The sequence below is a fragment of the Mobula birostris genome, chromosome 11 (assembly GCF_030028105.1).
Source record: "Mobula birostris isolate sMobBir1 chromosome 11, sMobBir1.hap1, whole genome shotgun sequence".
NCBI classification, from domain to species: Eukaryota; Metazoa; Chordata; class Chondrichthyes; order Myliobatiformes; family Myliobatidae; genus Mobula; species Mobula birostris.
In genome coordinates this window covers 19895229-19918234 of record NC_092380.1, presented here as the reverse complement: position 1 = coordinate 19918234, position 23006 = coordinate 19895229, and the positions used below count along the sequence as shown (strand labels likewise).

At 44.3% G+C, this 23006-nt stretch overlaps 1 protein-coding gene across 2 annotated transcripts in view; it reads left to right on the top strand.

Annotated features, from left to right (window-relative positions):
- Positions 1–8478: 8478 nt before the first annotated feature.
- Positions 8479–23006, top strand: part of pane1 (proliferation associated nuclear element) — a 29536-nt gene continuing 15008 nt past the window's right edge. The window contains exons 1-3 of one of the 2 annotated variants that reach the window (XM_072273027.1): positions 8480–8611; positions 9475–9554; positions 22338–22436. In XM_072273027.1, the coding sequence (XP_072129128.1) occupies positions 8555–8611; positions 9475–9554; positions 22338–22436 (236 nt within the window). In that variant the 5' untranslated portion in view covers positions 8480–8554. Of the gene's footprint in view, positions 8612–9474; positions 9555–22337; positions 22437–23006 lie in introns of both variants that reach the window. The other variant, XM_072273028.1, reaches the window with a different exon arrangement.

The following is a 23006-nucleotide window of genomic DNA, read 5'->3' as shown; positions in this document are numbered from 1 at the left end:
GTTAGCTTGAAGTCACAAGGCGGCCAGATTCAGTAAAGAATGATAGTTGCCATTCTATTAGCAAATATCAACAGCATTTCTGAATCCACAGCACAGGGCTCTGTACCGACCAGGAAGCTAACTGGACCATCTTCCTGCTTGCTCCATTTGTGGACCAACTGATTTTAGTGACTTAGCTAAAACTCCTCTTACTAGTTTATTCCCAAACTATCAAAGTTACTTCATTAAATCAAACACATTTCTCTGTTTGAATGTTGTAGGCATCAGCACAACAGTCCAGTAACTGGGTAAAATAGCAAAACTCCGTGTTAAAGTAAGGGTGTTCATTCTAATATGAGTCATTATCCCTCTGCCCCCACCACTAAAGCAGATGCTCTGGTCACCACGCTGTTTGTAGGAGTTTTTTGCGCCCCGTAGTTTCCTATGCTAACCAGTGGCTCTGCGTGAACTGTATTTTGTTGCTGTAAAGTGAGAGATCTCAAGTTCAAGTTTAATTGTTATTCAACCACACATGACTACAGCCAAACAAATACAAATTTTCCTCCTTGGAACTAATGCATTCTTCTCACCTTTTGGACTCTTCCCTATGTTAAGTGTGTGCAGGTCAGGTTCCCAGTGATCAGCTGGGTTGCTCTATGCTTGGCCTTGTCGTCGCTCACCCAGTATGGGGCTGGACAGCGCTTCCATGGGGTTCGGGCTCCGGCAGCTGAACTGCCTGCCAGGAGCGAGCAATCGTGTCAGGACGGCACAGAATACATGCACTACAAGTAACCGGACTTACTCTTTGTGGAGCCCACGGGGTTAGAGGGAGGGAGGTTGCACAAGAATGGCCACTTCCTGTGTCCTCTTCAAGGTCCCATTTTTCAGTTGCGCTCTGGATCAGCTGGAGCCTGACAGTGATCAGCTGAAGGAGTCTGTTCTTTCTGCTCTGCGACCTGCTAGCAACTTCTCTCTGGCTTTCTCTTTCTCCCCCCAACCCCCTTGCTCTCGCGCTCGCTCTCTCTATCTCTCTCTCTCCCTCCCTCTCTTTCCAAAGCCCGTGCCGGGTTCTCTATATTCCTTCACTATATCTCTGTCTCTCTCTGTCCTTTCCCAACACACCGCCAATCTGGCAGCCCTCCAGCCTGAGAAATCCCTCCCTGAATACTTGTCAGCCAATCTGCGCCTTCTTTTTTTGGCAGGACGATTTTTTTTAAATCCATCTGTTGCCATGGTAACCAGCCTGCTGAGCTGTTCCATGTGGTACTGAGGAAAGAGAGAGAGAGAGAGATGAAGCATCACATTAGACAGCGACCTATGAACTCCCTGAGGCACAGTACACAGAAACATTGATAAAGCTGAACAATTCTATCTTCTGCCAAACTTCACATCATTCCTGGCAAGGCCTCTTATTTACATACAGTCAGCAGCTGATTGCATTCGGCGGAGATTGGTTGCGGCCTAGAAATTTAAAATTCGTAAGCAGCCTAGCGTCAAGCTCACTGCAATGATATACCGTCACATCAGCTATGCACCCAGGTGATGGGGGGGGGGGGGTCTCCACCACTTCCAGTGATCATGTTTGTCTAATACTGCAGAACGCCCACAGCATTATGCCCCAGAACTCGATGCCAAAGCCCCAAAAAGGGATGTCTGGGTGGATGAGTGGAGAGAAAACAATGGAAGTAGGTTATTCTTCCCTCACTGCTCTTCCGCCACCTGACATTCCCTGATTGATCTACCTCAGTATCACTTCCCTGCAGTTGGAACTGGAACTGGGAGATGTTTATTATTGTTAATGTACCGAAATACAGTGAAAAGCTTTTGTTTGCATCCCATCCAGTCAGATTCTATACATTAATAAACTAAGACAGTAAAAACAGAATGCAGCAGATTGTGTAACTGCAACACAGGTAGGAAAATACGATGCAAAAGGGCCACCACAAGGTAGATTGGGAGATCAAGGGTTCACCTTTCAGCATACGGATCTGGCCTTGTCAGCGCCTTACAGACAACTGTCTCTACACTTGTACTGACTTCTCTTGCAATAAACACTAACACCCCATTTTCCTTCCTGACTGCTTGCTGTACCTGGATGCTAACTTCCAAATGATTTGCGGGCAAGGACACCCGTGTCTCTGTGAACATCAACACTTTCTAATCTCGCTCCTTTTAAAAAAAAAAGTCATAGAGTCACAGAAAAGTACAGCAGAGCAATGCGCCCTTCGGCCCATCTAGTCCATGCTGAAACCATTTAAACTGCCTACTCCCATCAACCTGCACCAGGACCATAGGCCTCCATATGCCTACCATCCATGTAGTTATCCAAACTCCTCTAAAACATTGAAGTCGAGCTCGCACGCACCACTTCTGCTGGCAGCTCAGTCCACACTCTTACGACTCTCAGTGAATAGGATTCTCCTCATGTTCCCCTTAAAACTTTTCACTTTTCACTTCAGCCCATGACCTCAGGTTGTAGCCCCACCTAATCTCAGTGGAAAAAGCCTGCTTGCATTTACCCTATCTATATGCTCATCATTTTGTATACCTCTATCAAACCTCCTCTCAATTTTCTGCATTCCAAGGAATGGAGTCCTAACCTATTCAATCTTTCCTTATAACTTAGGTCCTCCAGACCCAGCAACATTGTTGTGAATTTTCTCTGTATCCTTTCAACCTTATTTATATCTTTTCTGTAGAAACTCCAGTAAATACTCCACTTTATAAAAGAAACTCTACTAAGATGGATGACCTCTTGTTTTTCCACATCATATTCTATCTGCCATGTCCTTGCCCTTACACATAACCTGTCCATATCTCCCTTAAGACCCACTGTATATCCACACAGCCCATATTGTCATCTAAACTTGAATATACTGTATTTAGCATGTTCCCCTTGTCTGAGTCAGTGATGTGCTTTGTGAAGAGTTGGGGTTCCCGTACTTGAAGTACATAAAAGTGGACAGATACTTAGGACCTGATGAAATGCATCCTATGTTGCTATGGGAAGGAACAGAGGAGATAGCTGGGGCAGTGAAAGAGATTTGTGCATCTTCTCTGGTCTCAAGGGACCAGAAGACTGGAGAATAGTTAATGTTGTCCCATTATTTACGAAGGGCAGTGGGAACAAGCCAGGTATTGACAGACCAGTGAGTCTTCAATCAGTGGTAAGGAAATTAATGGATTTATTTACACTTGAAAAGGCACACAAAGAGTGGAGATAGTCAGCTTGGAGTGGAGATAATCATGTGAAATCTTGTCTCACCAATTGTGATTGGTTGCATCATGGTTTGGTGTGACAATTCAATTGTGCAAGAAGCTGCAGAGAGTAGTGGAATCAGCTTAATACATCATAGTTATATCCCTCCCTGGGTGGCAGGGTGGAGATACCAAAGGAGGTGTAAAGTGCCTGCAGGTCACCCTGGGCAAGGTGTAACACCTGCTTATCCCCCCGGATCAGGGTCACATGAAGCCATGGGAGCAGGTGGTGGATGGCCGTATGAGCAGCCAGTGCATATCGCAAGTCCTGGTTATGCGACCACTGACGCCAGGCAGACAATCTCTGAAGAGTATTGATCTTGGCTGAGGTCACCCATCTTGTAAAGACACTGTCCAGAAGAAGGCAATGGCAACCCAGTTCTGTAGCAAAATTTGCCAAGAACAATCATGGTTATGTGACCATGATCACCTATGTCATACGACACGGCACATGATGATGATGATAACATCCCTCTCCCCACAGGTGCTGCCTGACGTGCTGAGTATTTCCACCTTTTTTCTGTTTCTATTTCAGATTTACAGCGTCTGTAGATCTTTGCTTTTCTTTGAAACGACATATGGAACACAAGAAGTAACTGATGATGCAGCAATCGCCTTTCACCGCCGTGTATCTGGAAGGTTCTTTTGGGCAGAAATTTTTTTTTACAAGTTCTTAAACTAGCAATGTGGCCAGGGGATTGGGAAAAATTAGACAGGAAGTAATAATCATAGCGTTAACCAGGCATGCTAAAATTACTAAGTGTAATGTACTTGGATGGTAGGGTGAAGATAGGTCTCCACCAACGGACCCTTCAGGTCACCCTTAGGCAAGATGTAGCACCTGCTTAGCCCTCCGATCAGGGTCACGAGAAGCCATGCGAGGAGGTGGTAGATGGTCTTACGAGCTGCTGGTGCATAATACAAGTCCTGGGTTGTGTGACCGCTGATGCCAGCAGACCATCTCTGAAGATTATTGATAATGGCTGGGGTCACCCATCTTGTAAGGACACTGCCCAGAAGAAGGCAATGGCAAACCATTTCTGTAGAAAAATTTGCCAAGAACAATCATGGTCAAAGACCATGATCGCTCACATCATATGACACAGGACATAATTATGATAATGATATTGCACCAATGAAGTAACTGGAAACCCAATAATTACAAATTTTGGAAATCTGAATTGGAAAGAGTGTGTTGGGAAGGTACTAATCTGATACCAGTCCCTTGAAATAAGCACTCTCTTCTACCTCTGTTTTGGGAGGTTACCAGGCAGACTAAGAAAGCGATTCAAGGATGACCTAAAATAAGTTTCTGTGAAGAAAATCGTCACTGGATCTCGACCTCTTTGGGTGGGATGGCCTTGAAAGCCTTGAGGCCATGAGCTGGGAGCAAAGAGAAGGAGGGCTTCAGCTCATAAAGCAACCAGCCACCGTCTGCCCTACCTGCAGCTCCCACAACCTCAATCCCACATCTCACAGAGGAAACACATCATAAACACAAGAGATTTTGCAGATGCTGGAAATCCAGGGTAACACACACACAAAACTAGAGCAGGTCAGGCAGCTTCTATAGAAATGAATAAATGTTTCAGGCTGAGACCCTTCATCAGGAAGCAAGACGCCATTGATTCCAGGGGTCTGCCTAAGGGGAATGTAACATATGTCCAACTCCGATGCATCTCGTTGTCACCAATTTTGCCCACACTTCACCAATATTATTCAAAAGTTCGTGGTTTAGAAGACAAAGAGAACAGTTTGGGCATTGGAATGAAAGACTAAAAAGATAAAGAGGGAGGAGATTAAATGCAAGAAGGACCGTGAAACTTTTGGAAGCAGTGAGCAGAATAAGCAACATCTTTGCAGGTAGAATCCAGCGGTCCGGGTCTGCAACACCATGTTGACATTAAGGGGAAACTGTGTGCATCTCCAATGGGAATCATCAAGTATTCCCATTTGGGATTACTGTAGCTGAAATCCATTGTCACGGCCATGGGTACTGCAATAAGCAACTCTGTTTTAAGATGTTTAAGAAATTCTATGGATACTCAAAATCAATGAACCTTGAATGGCAGACTCGGGCTGCGAGTGGTGTTCACCGTTAAGAAAACATAAATGGGGATGGCGTGCCGGTCTGTAAATACAATTGAAATGCAGTGGCTTTAGATCCCCAATCCTGACTATCCTGTTGGTGAATGTACAGTCTCTAGAAAATAAAATGGAAGTCCTCAGAGCAAGATTGCTGAACCAGAGAGATATTAAGGACTGGTGTATACTTTGCTTCATGGAAACGTGGCTACCTTCATCCATTTCAGATGCAGCACTGCAGCTCGATGGCTTCATGGTTCTCTGCAAGGATAGGAAAGCTGAGATTTTTAAAGGCAGAGTTGGTGGAGAATGCTTTATGATTAACTCATAGTAGTGACCAAATGCGGCTATTCTGTCTCAGTCTTGCTCACATAACCTGGTACATCTAGCAGTCAAATGTCATCATTTTGTCTGCCGAGGGGATTTTCCACCATCATCCTGGTAGCAGTGTACATTCCAAAGTCAGACAGGCACTGGAGGAACTGAGCAATGTAAACAGTAGGCACAAAACTGTGCACCCTATCATTACGGGAGATTTCAACTAGGTCAGCTCGAAGAAGTCTCTGAACAACTACCACCAACATATCACCTATGGAACCAGAGGAGCCAACACACTTGACCACTGTTATACCCCCATCAAGTACATGTACTATACCATCCCACCCCACACTTTTGGAAGTCTGATCGTCTGGCCGTACTTCTACACCCAGTAATAGGTAGAGGCTAAAGGCTGTAACATCAGTGGTGAGGACCAAGAAGGTATGGTCAAGGGAGGCAGAGGAACACTTACAGAAGTGCTTTAAGTCAGTGGTCTGGACAATATTCAGGAATCCATCTACAAATCTGAATGAATTTGTCACAGTTCTCACTGATTTCATCAAGATCTGTGTAGGTGAGTGTGTTCCGAGAACATATCAGACATATTCAAACCAAAAGCTGTGGATGAACCAGGAAATTTGTGGTCTGCTGAGGGCTAGATCTGTGGCATTCAAGACTGGTGATGCAGAACTATACAAGAAGTCCAAGTTCAATCTACTGAAGGCTATTTTAAGGGCAAAAAAAAAGCAATTTTGATTGAGACGGAATTGGATGTACAACAGCTTTGGCTGGGTTTGCGGGCCATTATCTCCTACAAAGCTGTGATACTTCACCCCCAGATAAGCTCAACGCCTTTTACAATTGCTTTGAAATGGAGAATAAAACTACTAGCGAGAATCCCTGCAGCATCTGGTCACCCTGTGATCTCAGTTTTGGAGGCCAAAGTCAGAACTTTATTCAAGAGGGTGAATCCATGCAAGGCGTAAGGCCCTGATGTGTACCTGGTGGGAACTGAAAACCAAGTTCAAAGTAAATTTTATTATCAGAGTACATACGTGCCACCGCATAAAACCCTGAGATTCTTTTTTCCTATGGGCATACTCAGCAAATCTATAGAATGGTAACTGTAAACAGGATCAATGAAAGATCAAGAAGAGTGCAGAAGTCAACAAACTGTGCAAATGCAAATATAAATAAATGCCAATAAATAATGAGAACATGAAATGACAAAATAAAGAATCTTTAAAGTTAGATCTCTGGCGCGGGAACCAAGAATGGACAGGTGAGTGTAGTAATGACCTTTCATTCAAGACCCTGATGGTTGAGGGGTAGATGACGGTTCTTGAACTTGGTGGTGCAAGTCCTGCACCAACTGATGGGAGTGTTCAAGGACATCTTCAATCTCTCACTGCTGCTGTCGGAGGTTCCCACCTGCTTCAAAAGGGTGGCAATCTTACCAGTGCCCCAGAAGAGCAGGATGAGCTGCCTCAATGACCGTCACCCAGTGACATTCACATCCACTGTGACGAAGTGCTTTGAGAGTTTGGTCCTGGCTAGCACGGACTCCGGACTAAGCAAGAATTGGATCCACTGTAATTGGCTTATTGCCACAATCGTTCTGCGATGGATGCAAATTTACTGGCTCTCCACGCGGCCTTGGATCACCTGGACAATAGCAATACCTACGTGAGGCTGCTGTTTATTGACTACAGCTCAGCGTTCAACACAATCATACTCCCAGTTCGGATCACTGGGTCCAAAACTTGGACCTCTGTACCTCCCTCTGCAACTGGATCCTTCATTTCCTCACCGGGAGCCCACAGTCTGTGTTAATTGGAAATTAACACCTACTCTCCCTACATCCACAACTCTGTGGCTAGGCACAGCTCAAATGCCATCTATAAATTTGCGGACAACACGACTATTGTTGGGCAGGGTTTCAGATGGTGATGAGGAGGCGTAGAGGAGGAGTGAGATAAGATCAGCTAGTTTGTGTGGGGGACAACAACAGCCTTACATTCAGTGTCATTAAGACCAAGAAATTGATTGTGGACATCAGGAAGGGGAAGTCAAGGGAACACACCAGTCCCTCATCGAGGAATTAGCAGTGGGAAATGTGAATAGTTTCATGCTCCTGGGTTGATAATATCTTTGATGTCCCATCCTAGGCCCAATATATCGACGCAATTACAAAGAAGGCACAACGGTAGCTATATATCGTTAGGACTTGAGGAGATTTAGTGTGTCCACCAAAGACGCTTGCAAATTTCTACATGGGTACCATGGGAGCATTCTTACTGGTTGCATCACTGTCTGGTATGGAGGGGTCACTGCAGTGTATTGGAAAAAAGCAGCAGAAACTTCCAGCTCCACCATGGGTACTAGCATCCCCAGCATTGCAGGACACCTTCAATAGGCGATGACTCAAAAAGGCAGCATCCATCATTAAGGACCCTCATCACCCTGAGACTACCATCCTCTCATTGCTACCATCAAGGAGGTACAGGAGCCTGAAGACACACAGCGATTCGGGAACAGCTTCATCCCCTCTGCCATCAGATTTCTGAAGAGACATTGAACCCATGAACACTATCTCAGTATTTAATCCTCTTCCTTTTCTCTACATATTTAATTTCTTTTGTTTATATATACTTATTGTAAGTTATAGTTTTTAATATTATGAACTGAAATAGACTGCTGCTGTAAAGCAACAAAGTCCACGATATTAATTCCGGGAGTCCATGGTCCTCCCATCCGCAGCAGTCGCTGCAACACTAAACAGCAGCACTGCTGAATCTAATGGCTGCGCATGACAAGTCGTTTCGGCATGACGTCATGCGATTAGCACGCTGCGTGACAACGCAAGAGGGGAGAGGTTTTTTTCAAAGCGGATGGCGCGCGCGGGCGGTGGGAGATGGCGACGTTGAGGCCGTTTAGCAAACACCCGGACCTCAACACGGCCACTGTGCTGGTGCGGACCCTTCCCCGTCACCCTTCCCTTCCTTGTCACCCTTTCCTTCCTCATCCCTCACCGACTCCCCCTCGCCCTCCCGACCCCTCCACCCTCACCGTACTCCTTCCCCCCACCCCCTTCGCCCTCCCCTCCCCCTCCTCCCCCCCTCCTCCCCCCTCCTCCCTCCCCCCACCCCCACCCCCCCCCTCCCCCTCTCCCCCCTCCCCCTCCCCCTCCCCCTCCCCCTCCCCCCTTCCCCCCTCCCCCCTTCCCCCCTCCCCCCTTCCCCCCTCCCCCCCTCCCCCTCCTCCCCTCCCCCTCCTCCCCCCCTCCTCCCCCCTCTCCTCCCCCCTCCTCCCCCCTCTCCTCCCCCCTCCTCCCCCCTCCTCTCCCCCCTCCTCCCCCCCTCCTCCCCCCCTCCTCCCCCCCTCCTCCCCCCTCCTCCCCCCCTCCTCTCCCCCTCCTCCCCCCCTCCTCCCCCCCTCCTCTCCCCCTCCTCTCCCTCATTCATTCCTCTCTGCCCCCACTCCTCGTCTCACTCTACCTTTCCTAGTCTATCTGTCCCCTTCCTATCTATGCATTTGTCCTTCCCTCTCTTCATCTGTTCCTCTCCACCCTTCAGTGTCTGAATACACCCCAGCGAGTTGATCAGGGATGGGGGGGGATGAGTTGCGAGCATTATTAAGTTGGGGGAGAGCTCAGACTGTGAATGCCCTCTTCTTTCAGCAGCCTGGTTGAATATCTCTGAGCCATTATAAAGTCTTACTGAAAGCGCAATCGGGAATGTCTTCAATTTGGAAGTCTTTATCTTGCATGGGGCTGATGTATGTTAAATTTAAGTTAAATTTACAAGTCTCTTAAAAATATTTCTGTCTTTGCAGTTAGTTGGAGCTGAAGCTCTTCCTCTAGAACAACTTGCGGCGGCGATTCTGAAGGAGAACAGGTCGTTTGAAGTGAATGTGTAAGTTCTGCTTATTACAGATACATTGAAATCAGTTGGGCTGAGTGGTACCCTGGTAATCAGGGAACCATGATGGAGTAATGGGTTGGTCAATGAATTGCCTTTATTTCAAAACTGTTGTATTTGTGACAATGGCTTCAAAACTTTCTCCAATGTGTTTGTTCTCTCATTCATTTAAGTATTTCCTGATTTCATTTGAAGTGGCCCAGCTATTTAGGACTTTGTACTCTTGTTCTGGACTTTTCAGCATATCAGTGCCTCTTACCTTATGTAATTCTTTTGACACTTAAACAAGTTGATTCGGTTTCCAAAGTAAAAACTGCAAGTGTTGGAAGTAAAACAGGATATGCTAGAAATACTCAGCTGCTCAGGCAGCATCTGTAGTGTGAGGTACGCAGGTAACAGTTCAGGTTCTTTGTCAGAACTGGAACTAAGAAGACATTTTTTGTTTTCAGTAACATTTATTTATTGAGATACAGCATGGAACAGGCCCTTTCAGCCATGCCACCCAGCAACCTCTGATTCAAAGTTACCACAGATCAATTTACAATGACCAATTAACTTACCAAACAGTATGTCTTTGACCAGCGGCCAATCTGGATATTGGAAGTTGGATACTTCAATCAGGTCCACTGCCTGAGAATAAAAGGCAGGGGTAGGTCGTGACAGTGTAATAGTGCTTTGACCAGTGACTAGCGGTGTTTGGGATTGATTAGTAAGAGCAAATAAAAGGAAGGCAGAGGCAAATGCAGCGGCCGTTGTCTGGACTGCCAGAGTGGTGATCTTAAGGTGTTAGCTCTTCGAGGCTTCAGTTAAGAGAGGCTTCACTTAGAGAAAGCAAAGTAAAGAAAACTTCAATTTTTTTTCCTTCTGTATATCTGCTCAGCTAGGATAGTAGAAATGACAGCCAGGGCAGTGAAATGTTGTTCTTGCAGGATGTTGGAAGGCAGGGATACCTCTAGTCCCTGACGATTACAGCTGTGAGAAGTGCATCCAGCTGCAGCTTCTAGCAAACCGCATTAAGGAGTTGGAGCTAGAGCTGGATTATTCAGGAGTCTGAGGAGGTGATAGATAGGCCATATAGAGAGGTAGTTACACCCAAGGTGACAGTTGTGAAGGGGAAAGGGGTTAAGGAGCTAGTGTACAGTACCCTTGTGGTCGTCCCCCTCAGCAATAAGTATATCACTTTAGATACCGTTGAGGGGTGATGACCTAACAGAGGAAAGTCACAATGGTTGGGTCTCTACCACTAAGCATGTCTCAGTAATTCAGAGGGAAGTGGGGAGAAAAGGCATGCTGTGGTGATCAGGGATTCATTAGGGGAATGAGCAGGAGGTTCTGTGGGCGAGAACAAGATTCCCGGATGGTCGAGTCCTCAGGATTCTTAAGTAGGAAGGTGAACAGCCAGGAGTTGTGGTCCATGTAGTTAGGATAGGACGTTCATGGAGTTAGGTGCTAAGATAAAGGGCAGGACTTCCGTGGTTGTGATTTCACTCATGCCACGTGCTAGTGAGGCTAGAATTAGGAAGATTATACAGTTTAATATCTGGCTATTGTGTTGGCGCGTGGCCAAGTGGTTAAGGCATTTGTCTAGTGATTTGAAGGTTGCTAGTTCGAGCCTTGGCTGAGGCAGCATGTGTGTCCTTGAGCAAGGCACTTAACTACACATTGCTCTGCGATGACACCGGTGCCAAGCTGTATGGGTCCAAATGTCTTTCCCTTGGACAACATCGGTGGCGTGGAGAGGGGAGACTTGCAGCATGGGCAACTGCTGGTCTTCCATACAACCTTGCCCAGGCCTGCACCCTGGAAACCTTCCAAGGCACAAATCCATGGTCTCATGAGACTAACGGATGCCTATAAATAAGTAGTTGGTGTACGAGGGAGGGCATAAGATTTTTGGATCATTGGGTTCTCTTCCAGGGATACAGAGGGCCAGTTTGTACCTGAACTGGAGGGGGACTAATATCCTTGCAGGAAGGTTTGTTACTGCTGCATGGTGGGGTTTAACCTGGAGTTCCAGGGGAATGGGAGCCAGAGTGCCAGAGCAATCAGTGGGGAGTTTGTGGAGGCAGATGTTGGTAAGATCTCAGACAAAGTAAGGAAGCAAAAGGTTCAGCATGGACCAACTAGTGTCCTGAGCTGCAAGAAGTATTGTAGGAAAGATGGATAATAGTGCTGAAGATGGGGTAGCTGGTTTACAAATGGGCAACCCATAGTGAGGAGAGGCTGTTGATAGGACAAAATTGGAGACAACTGAAGGAGTTGCAATGTAAAGTGGACAACATCGAAAGGGGTGAATATAGGACTGAAGGTGTTGTATTGGTAGATGAACTTGCAGCACAGTTGCAGATTGACAGGTATGATATTGGCATCACTGAATCATGGCAGAAAGATTATAGCTGGGAGCTTAATGTCCAAGGATACACATTGTATCAAAAGGATAGGCAGGAAGGCAGGGGGCGCGGCATTGCTCTGTTAGTAAAAGATGAAATCAAGGGGAAAAAAAGAGGTGATATAGGGTCACAAGATGTTGAATCATTGTGGATAGAGCTAAGGAACTTCAAGGGTAAAAAGACCCTGATGGGAACTGTATACAGACCCCCAAACAATAGTAAGGATGTGGCCTATAAATTACAACAGGAGATTGAAAATGCATGCCAAAAAGGCAATGTTGCAATAGTCTTGGTGGACTTTAATATGCATGTTGATTGGGGAAAATCAGGTTGGTGCTGGATTACAGGAGGGGGAATTTCTAGAGTGCCTACGAGATGGCTTTTTCAAGCAGTTTATGGTTGAGCCCAGCTATTGTGGACTGGGTGTTGTGTAATGAACCAGAATTGATTAGAGAGCTTAAGGTAAAAGAACCCTCAGGGGAAAGTGATCATAATATGATTGAATTCACCCCGAAATCTGAGAAGGGGAAGCTAAAGTCAGATGTATCAGTATTACAGTGGAGTAAAGGGAATTACAGAGGCATGAGAGAGGAGTTGGCCAGAATTGATTGGAAAAGAACACTGGCAGGGATGATGGCAGAGCAGCAGAGGTTGGAATTTCTGGAAGTAATTTGGCAGGCACAGGATATATACATTCCAAAGAGGAAGTAGTCTAAAGGAAAGGTGACATAACTGACTAACAAGAGAGGTCAAAGCCAACATAAAAGGGGAAATGAGGGCACATAATGGAGCAAAAATTAGGTGGAAGTTAGAGGATTGGGAAACTTAAAAACCAACAGAAGGCAACTAAAAAAAATCATTAAGAAGGTAAAGATGGAGCACGAGAATAAGACACTTAATAATATTAAAGAGTGTGGCGCGTGGCCAAGTGGTTAGGGTGTTGGGGTCACGATCTGAAAGTCGTGGGTTCGAGTCTTGGCCAGGGCAGCATGTTGTGTCTTTGAGCAAGGCACTTAACCACACACCGCTCCAGTCCACCCAGCTGAAAATGGGTACTGGCGAATGGTGGGGGTTAACCTTACGATAGACTGACGTCCTATCCGGGGGGGGGGGGGGAGTCTCGTACTCAGTCATTTCACGCCACAGAAACCGGCATAAGCACTGGCCTGTTGGGCCACAAAGGCTCGGGACAGACTTCGACTAAAATTAAAGAGGATACCTAAAGTTTCTTCAGATACATATACATAAAGTGTAAAAGACACTTGTGTATTGGACCACTGGAAAACTATGTTGGAGAGGTAATAATGGAAAACTTCACTGTGGAAGACACTAGCAGTATGGTGGAAGTTCTAGATGTCAGAGGCGTGAAGTGTGTGAAGTTACTATAACTAGAGAAAAGGTTCTTGGGAAACTGAAAGTTCTGACGGTAGATAAGTTACCTGGACCAGATGATGTACATCCCAGAGTTCTGTAGGAGGTGGCTGAAGAGATTGTGGGGGTGTTTGTAGTGATCTTTCAAGAATCACTAGGTTATGGAATGGTTCCAGAAGACTGTAAAATTGCAAATGTCACTTCACTGTTCAAGAAGGGAGGCAGAATAAAGGAAACTATAGGCCAGTTAGTCTGACTTCAGTGGTCAGGAAGATGTTGGAGTCGATTGTTAAGAATGAGGTCTCATTGGAGGCACATGATAAAGTTGGCTGTAGTCAGGCATGGTTTCCTCAAGGGAAAATGTTGCCTGATAAATCTGTTGGAATTCTTTGAAGAAGTAACAAGCAGGATAGACAAAGGAGAATCGGTTGATACGTACTTGGATTTTCAGAATGTCTTTGACAAGGTGCCACACATGAGACTGCTTAACAAGCTATGAGCCTGTGGAATTACAGGAAAGATTCCAGCATGGATAAAGCAGTGGCTAATTGGCAGGAGGCAAAGAGTGGGAATAAAGGGAGCCTTTCTGGCTAGCTGCTGGTGACTAGTGGTGTTCCACAGGGGTCTGTGTTGGGACCAATTCTTTTTATCTTGTATGTCAATGATTTGGATGATGGAATTGATAGCTTTGTTGTAAAGTTTACAGATGATATGAAGATAGATGGAAGGGCAGGTAGTTTTGAGGAAGTAGAGAGGCTACAGAAGGACTTGGATTAGGAGAATTGGCAAAGAAATAGCAGAAATAGTCAACTGATGCTGACTGACCTGCTGAGTTCATCCAGCACAATGTGAGTGTTCAGATGAAATACAGTGTTGGGAAGTGTATGGTCATGCACTTTGGTAGAATAAATGAAAGGGGTGACTATTTTCTATATGGAGGGAAAATTAAAAAAAATTGGGGTGCAAAGGGATTTGGAAGTCCTTGTGCAGCTTTCCCTGAAGGTTAATTTGCATGGTTGCATCTGTGGTGAGGAGGGCAAATGTAATGCTGGCATTCATTTCAAGGAGACTAGAATATAAAAGCAGGGGTGTAATGTTGAGACTTTACAAAGCACTGTTGAGGCCTCACAGAGTACTGTGAGCAGTTTTTGGCCCCTTATCTTAGAAAGAATATGCTGAAACCAGAGAGGGTTCAAAGGAGGTTCACAAAAATGATTTCAGGATTGAATGGCTTGTCATATGAAGATAGTCTGATGACTGGGCCTGTATTCGCTGGAATTCTGAAGAAAGAGGAGTGACCTCATTTAAACCTATCGAATGGTGGAAGGCCTTAAAAAGAGTGGATGTGGAGAGGATGTTTCATATGGTGGGAGAGTCTAAGACCAAAGGACACAGCCTTAGAATAGAGGGATGTCCTTTGAGAATGGAGATGAGAAGTTTCTTTAGCTATGATGGTGACTCTGTGGAATTCTTTGCCACAGACAGCTGTGGAGGCCAAGTCTTTATGTATATTTAAGGCAGAGGTTGATGGATACTTGTTGGTCAGGGCATGAAGGGATATGAGCAGAAAGTAAGAGATTGGACTGAGAGAAAATTAGATCAACCATGATGAAATGGCGGAGCAGATTTGATGGGCCAAAATTCTTCTCCTGTATATTATGGTCTTTGGACTGTGGGAGAAGACCAGAGCACTTGGAGGAAACCCACGCTGTCTTGGGAAGAACGAACAAGCTCCTTACGGGCAGTGGTGGGAATTGAACCTGGGTGGCTGGTACTATAAAGCGTTGTGGTAACCATTGCATTGCTGTACTGTGATAAAGAGAATTCTCTGTTAGGATGAGGCTTGATAATTCACTGTGACAGTTGTATTCTGCTTTGTGGTATGTGTAGCTAATAACAGAACTGTGAGATGTGAGCAGCTGACTGGACAATTCTCATGAAGTAGAACTAGGCCAAGATCACAAATGGACATAATTTGATGCAACAGATAAAATGCTGGAGGAAGTCAGCAGGTCAGACAGCATCTGTGGAGGGAAATAAACAGTTGATGTTTTGATGCATCTCATCTGGTTTCAACCTGAAGCATTATTTGTCCATTTCCCACCACAGATGCTGCCTGACCTGCTGTGTTCTGCAGCAGACTTTTTTTTTTGAGCCAGAATCCAGCATCTGCAGTCTTTTGTCTCTCCTTTGGGAAATTTGATATTAATTCCGGAAGGCTGCAATGTTCCCAGATGGAAGATGAATTGGGCTTGTCTTGGACCTTGTATTAGTGCAGGAGGTCAGAGTGAAATGGGAAATTACACTGGAGAGCAACTAGAAGCTCAGTTACTCTGAGGACTGAACACTGTTACTACGCAAACCAATCGTCTTATCCACATTTGTTTTCTGTAGTGTGTGTGGGGGGGGGGGTGAACACCACTTTCTGAACACCTACACCTACTGAAGTACACTAGATTTGTAGAGGTACAAGTGAATCAGTGCTTCACTGAGACTGTTTTGAATTCCTGCATGCCGGGTAGGAAATGGGTGAAAGGGTACAGGACAGCTGAATGAGTCTAAACGTAATAGATGTTGTGGCTAGTTGCTCCCCTGAGACAGAGGGATCCAGAAAGGGAAAGGAGAAATCTCAGATGGACCATGTAGTAAGAGCACTTGGATTAGACTTGTGCTCAGCCGTTCAGACCCGAGGGTAAACGTGCTGTTAGTCTGGTATCATTCCTACTCATCATGGGCAATTTACACTGGCCAATTCACCTACCCACTGTTGTTAGACTGAATAGTTCACTAGTACAGTTAGACAATCGCTTGACCTCGAAATCTACCTTATTTTCTTGTATCTTATTGTTTGTTTGCACTGCATTTTCTCTAGCTGTTGCACTTCTTTCTGAATTCTGTTATTATTTTACCTCGATGCACTGTGTCATGATTTGATCTGTACAATATGCAAGACAGTCTTTTCACTGTAAATGTGACTGTTATAAACCAATTCCAATCTGCATGTGTTTGAGAAGTGTGAGGAAGCCAGCACAGTCACAAGTAGAATGTGCAATCTCCATGCGTGTTAGGTTGGGATTAAAATCTGGTTTCTGGCCTTGAGGCAGCAGCTGTGCCACCAATATTTTATTTAATGTTGTGAGGTGAAAATAGTTCTTCCTCAGATCTTTCTGAATCTGGAGAGTGGGTACTGAACAGTGAGAGTAAGGGGGTACAAGTACATAGTTCCTCAAAAGAAGCAAAGGTAGACAGAGTGGTGACGGTGTATGGTATGTTTGCCGTCATTAGCTGAAGCTTGAGCATAAGAGTTGGGATGTCATCTTACAGTGGTGAGACACAATTTAACAATGAGGCAACACTTGCAGTACTGTGTGTAGTTCTAGTTGGAAGGATGTGATTTAGCTACAAACCGTATAGAGAAAATTCACAGTAATGTTGCATTGATAGAGTTATAGGGAGAGACTGGACAAGTTGGGATTGTTTTCCCTGGAATGAACAAGGCTCAGAGGTGATGTAGTGGTTTAAAAAATTGGGGATAGTGAGCCAATGGTTAGTTTTTTTTCCCAGGGTAGGAGGTGCCTTAATCTATAGGGAATAGGTTTGAGTGATGGAAAAGCTTTAAAGGGGATCTGACGGGCAAGATTGTCATACAGAGGGTGGTGGATATATAGAATGAACTGCCAGTAGAGGCGGGTGCAGTTACAATGTTTAAAAGGCAAGTACATGAATAAGAAAGCTTTAAGGGGATATGGAGAAAACAGGATCTTGGTTGCATGGATGAATTGGGTTGAAGGGCCCATTACCATACTGTACAACTCTGAATTTGGTTTAATACCTTATACTCTCTGTGCCCCTTTTTCTTTGGAACAGAAGAGAAGACAGCAACCCAGCCTATTGATTCTGTTTGTATAGCTGGAATGCTCTGTTCCAGACAACAATCTGGTGAATGTTGTTTGCACTATGTTGCATTCTTCCTACAGTATAGTGACCAGACCCGAACACATATGTGGAGTAACCAATGTTTTATACAGTTGCTCCATAACCTCTCTGTTGTCATATTCTCTTCATCAGTTAATGAATGCTAATATCCTATCTGCCTTTTTCACCTTATCAAAACCTAGAGGCCATAGGTTTAAGGTGAGTGGAAGGAGTTTTCAATGTGACCGAAGGGACAACAATTTTTTTTTTAACCAAGATACCGATATCTAAATTGTGCTGCAGAGGAGGTGGTGGCAGCAGATAAAATTACTACATTTAAAGGAAATTTAAAACAACATTTAAAAAACGTTAGAAAAATGGTCTCAGATCAGGGAGATTAAAATGGGACAACATACACAAAAAATGCTGGTGAACGCAGTAGGCCAGACAGCATCTATAGGAAGAGGTACAGTCGACGTTTTGGGCCGGGACCCTTCGTCAGGACTGTAAATGGGACATGACAAGTTATGAAGGGTATGGAATAGATGGACAACTTTTCTCCCTCTCACAGGTGAACGAAACTAAAGGACAAAGATCTAGGATAAAGGGTAAGAGGTGGTTTGAAGGTACAATTTAATGTCAGAGAAATGTATACAATATACATCCTGAAATGTTTTTTCTTCTCAGGCATCCACGAGAAAAGAGGAGTGCCCCAATGAATGACAGTTAAATGTTAGAACCCCAAAGTCCCCTCCCCCCACAGCTTCCCCCTCCCATGCATAGTGGCAGCGAGCAACAATTCCCCCTCCCCCCACTGGCAAAGAAAAAGCATTGGCACTGCCACCACTGCTCAAGCATGAGCAAAGCAATAGCAAAGACACAGACTTGCAGTTATCCCAAAGACTTCGCATTTCACCTGGTATTCGACATACTGCAGGTTCTTTCTCTCTCTAATAAGGGAGAAAGAGATGTCTTCATTTTCTTAATGAGCAGGGAGACATAACAAACAACTCGCTGGTTTATGATGTTAAAAGTCCGTTACTTCGCTCTTTTCGAACTCTGTGCCTGAAGATTACAAAAATCTCGGGTCTCCAGGCACACGGCAGATATCCTGACTCTTCCGACAACACATGGGTCTCCTATTGTGACACTGATCCTCGATCCGCCCGTCTCCAGAGCTCCGAGATTCTATGCATCCGAATTCGAGCTGGACTCTTAGGCTGAGCCTTTGGCCTGCCAAACAACGGCCAGTTATGGAACCCCGAGAGCGGGTCCCATTCCTGCAAGGAGCCGTAATCAACCTGTAACTCTGGATCAGGGTCGTCAAAAGAACCCTGAAAGGGAAAAATAGAGTTATTAAAGATGGAAATAGAGCTGTTTCCAAAGATGCAAGCAGAGGAGTTGCCGTTGGATGCCATTAACCCTCCTAAGCTCTGCCTTCATTTTTACCCAGCGAGTGGCATGTACCTGGAACATACTAATCTGATGAGTGGTGCAAACAGAACTGTACAGCATTTACATTTCGAGACAAATACTTGTATAGAAGGCTACAAGTCAATGGAAGATAGGATTAATACAGATGAGTGCTCACTGGTTGATGAGATTGTGGTGGGTTGAAAGGCCTGTTTCCATGCTGATTGACTCCAAGTCAAATAGGGATTGATTAGTGTGGTTGAGCAAAATCAGGATGGATATGGTGAGCTGAAGGGCCAGTCTTCGACTTTGCTGGTGCATTTAGAAATAATTGGCATCAAGGCTCCTCTGCTCCTCAGCTTTAGGAACCAAGCTTTCATTATGTATATCCTAGCTGAATGCATCATCTTGCACTCATCAGGATTAACTGCCATCTACCATTGCTGTCCCTGATGTATATTCATGGCCATGTTGTGAGTCAGTCCAGGGCAGAGTTTGGGAATAAACTTTTGGTCTCTTTGGCTTACTTAGATTGGCAGTCACATATGACTTAATTGTAGCTGTGCCCAGGGAATTTGCCTAATTTAGTCATCTTTTACAGAGAATTAATAACAAGAAATGGCAGATAAGCTGAATCAATACTCTGTCTCAGTCATCATGATAGAGGACACTGCAGACATTCCAAAGGTTTCTGATGAGCTGATTTCAATCACAGTAGAAGAACTTGCAGCAATTATTACCATGTGGGATAACAATAGAGAAGGTAATTGGACTAAAGGTAGACAAGTCACCTTGTCCCCAGGGTCTGCATCTGACTGTTTTAAAGGAAATGGCTGCAGAGATACTGGAGCTATTGGATGAGATTTTACAAAATTTGCCAAGTTCTGGGAAGATACCAACAGACTGGAAAACTTACTATTGCATAAGCAAAGAAGACCAAAAATGGGTAACCATTGGCCTGTTAGGTTAATATCTATTGGAAGGATGCTGGAGTCTATAATCAATCGGATATGGATAGTTTGAGTGAGTGGGCAAAACCTTGGCAAGTGAAGTTTAATGTGGGTTGGGGAAGTGTGAGCACAATCTTACCCTTAGTTCCAATCAACAAGCTACAAAACCTGGGCCTCTGTACCTCTCTCTGCAACTTGATCCTTGCCTTCCTCACTGGCAGACCACAGTCTCTGTGGATTGGAAATAATATCTTCTCACTGGCACATCTGAAGGATGTTTGATTAGCCCACTGCTCTACTCTCTCTGCACTCATAGCTGTGTAGATTGGCACAGCTTAAACGCTATCTATAGATTTGCCGACAACACAACTATTGTTGGCAGAATTTCAGATGGTGACAGAGGCATACAGGCATGAGATAGATAGAACAGCTGGTTAAGTGGTGTCCCAGCAACAACCTTGCATTCAACATCAGTAATACCAAAGAATTGATTGTTGACTTCAGGATGGGAAAGTCCAGGGAATACACACCAGTCCTCATCAAGGGATCAAAAGTGGAAAGGGTGAACAGTTTCAAGTTCCTAGGTGTCAGTGTCTCTGAGGATCTATCCTGGGCCCAACATATTGATTGAATTACAAAGAAGGCATGACAGTGCCTCATTATTTCATTAGGAGTTTTAGGAGAATTGGTATGTCACCAAAGACACTCGCAAATTTCTACAAGATGTACCATGGAGAACATTCTAACTGGTTGCATCATTTTCTGGTATGAGGTGGGGAGGGTCTATTGTACAGGATCGGAAAAAGCTGCAGAAAGTTATAAACTCTGCCAGCTCCATCATGGGCATTAGCCTGCCCAACATTCAGGACATCTTCAAAAGGCAATGCCTCAAAAAAGTGGCATTCATCATTAAGGCTCCCCATCATCCAAGACATGCCCTCTTCTCATCGCTACCATCAAGGAGGAGGTACAGGAGCCCGAAGGCATACTGTCAATGTTTTAGAAATAGCTTCTCCTCTGTCATCAGATTTCCTCAGTATTGTTTTCTTCTTTTTGTACTAATTTAATTTAATTTTCTTTTGATATATACTTACTGTAATTTATAGTTTAAATTATATATTGCAATGTACTGCTACGGCAAAACAACACAATGTATGCCAGTGGTTCATGTATTTTGGTAAGAGCAATCTAAAAGCAGCTTGTCATCTAAATTGAGATGTGCAGAAAAGTGAAGTACAGAGGGAGCTGGGTGCTCTTGTGCATAAATTGGGAAAATACTACAAGTGGTATTGCAGTTTGGCACATTGACCTTTATTGCAAGAGCGTTAGATTTAGAAATGGGTGTTAGTGAAACCATACCTGGAGTATAATGTGCAGTAAAGTTTTGGTTCCCTTATTTAAGTAAGGATATACTGACATTGGAGGAATTCTTAAACAGGTTACTTCCTAGGACAGAGGCACAAGAGACTGCAGATGCTCAAATTTGTAGCAAAAAATAAAGTGAGGAACTGGAGTGCTTCCACAGATGTTGCTCACCCTGTCAAGTTTGTTTAGCAGTTTTACTTAAATTCCTATGCTGAGAAGGTTATTCTATCCTAAGCAGTTAAATAGACCTCCTGTATATTCTTTAGTGTATAGAAAGATCAGGGATATTTTATCTAGTGGCATCTCATGGCTGGGTGTCAAGATATTTCCACTAATGGAGAATCTTGCACTAAAACATCATTACCAGATTAAATTGGATTCATTTAAAACGAGCGCAAAAATTCTTTTCTCAGAGGATTGTGACTCTAAAATTCTTTACCCGGGAGTGTTGTTAAGTACCCCCAATGATCTAGCTCCCACAAGGACACATAAAACTTTAAAAATTAGAAAATTGAGGGCTGTGGGGAGCAGTTGAGACCTGGGGAAGATCAGCCATGGCCATATTGAATGGCAAGACAGACTTGAGGGACCAGTTAGCTTCATTATGTTCTGTTGTTTAGTATGACATCTTGCTGATAAACAATCCCAGATGGTATGTCGACACCCTGTTGAATGCTGCTATTCCTTAGCAATAGCCTCTGCTTACTAGGATGCAGCCGTCACTTCCACACCTCAGTGGACATACTGCTCATCCCAGCTTGGCCACACGAACCTTCAACAGCAGTTGCAAGCAATTTATGAGTTTGCGCCATCTGCAGTAAGGACGGGTTTATATCAGGTTCCAGATCAACATTACTGTCAGTAAAGTGTGTTTGTAGACATAATGACTCTTTCACTGCATGCTGGGAGCTCAGCAAAGTATCATTATACAGACAGACATTACATGAAGTTAGATGTTGATCACTCATAATACTGAATATGGGTCAGACTGGAGGAACAAGTGTCGGAGTTCTTCATGACTGTGGCTTTGAATCAGCCTTTTGTCATCACTTTTCAAAAAATGAGGGCAGCTTTCTGTGTGATATTTTCTCATTTTGATGTTGAGATGCTAGCAGTATAACTGATTAACTAAATATTAGATAATTGCAAAAATCTTTCATCTCTTCACCTGTGTAGTGTTGTTTAGCCCAGGCAGATGGCTTGAAGTACAGTATATTTACTGTATTAGTCAGTTGGTGCTAACAACTAAGAGTTAACAGTAACTGTAGATTTTCCTTCAGTAATTCAGTATTCATGGTTCTTTTCATTGAGGATATTACCTAACCCCTGCCTACAGTTTCATTAGATAACGTAAAATATTACTTTTATTTTAGCCATTTAGCAAAACGTCTGCCATTACCAGTGGAAAATGAGCACACCCGGCCTCGGATAGACCTCATTGTATTCCTAATGGATATGCGCAGTCAGCATAGGTGAGTTGGAATGATTCTTGAAACCAGAACATCTTTGATCCATTTATGTATATCTGATAGGGTTACAGTTCCTAGAGAGCATGATTCACAGAGACTCAGTCCTCCTTTCCTGGCTTGTCTATCACTTGCCACCTCTTGCTTCTTCTTGCCCCCTCACCTCTTTAAACAGACCATTTCTCCTGTACTTGTTTAGTTCAGATGAAGGCTTCTGACCCGAAACAGTGACTGAACATTTCCCTGCACGGATGCTGCCTGACTCAGAGTTCTTCTGGCATCTTGTTTTCTCTTCCAGATTCCAGTATCTGCAGTTACTGTGTCTCACACTGTTATTCCTTGACAGTATCACCATTTTTAATCAAACACTTGTAAGCTGAAGAGGGATGCAAACCTCCTAATCTAACTCAATAGACATCGGTTGAGCACAGTTTACATCAATTATGTTGCTAACAGAGGAAATGGGAACTAGGGTTTCTTCAGTTTATGCCTTAACTTGGATTATTTTGAGATGTTTCCGCAACCTTTTTGTTGGAACAAGATGTAGCATACTGAAGTCATAACATATTGGTTTAT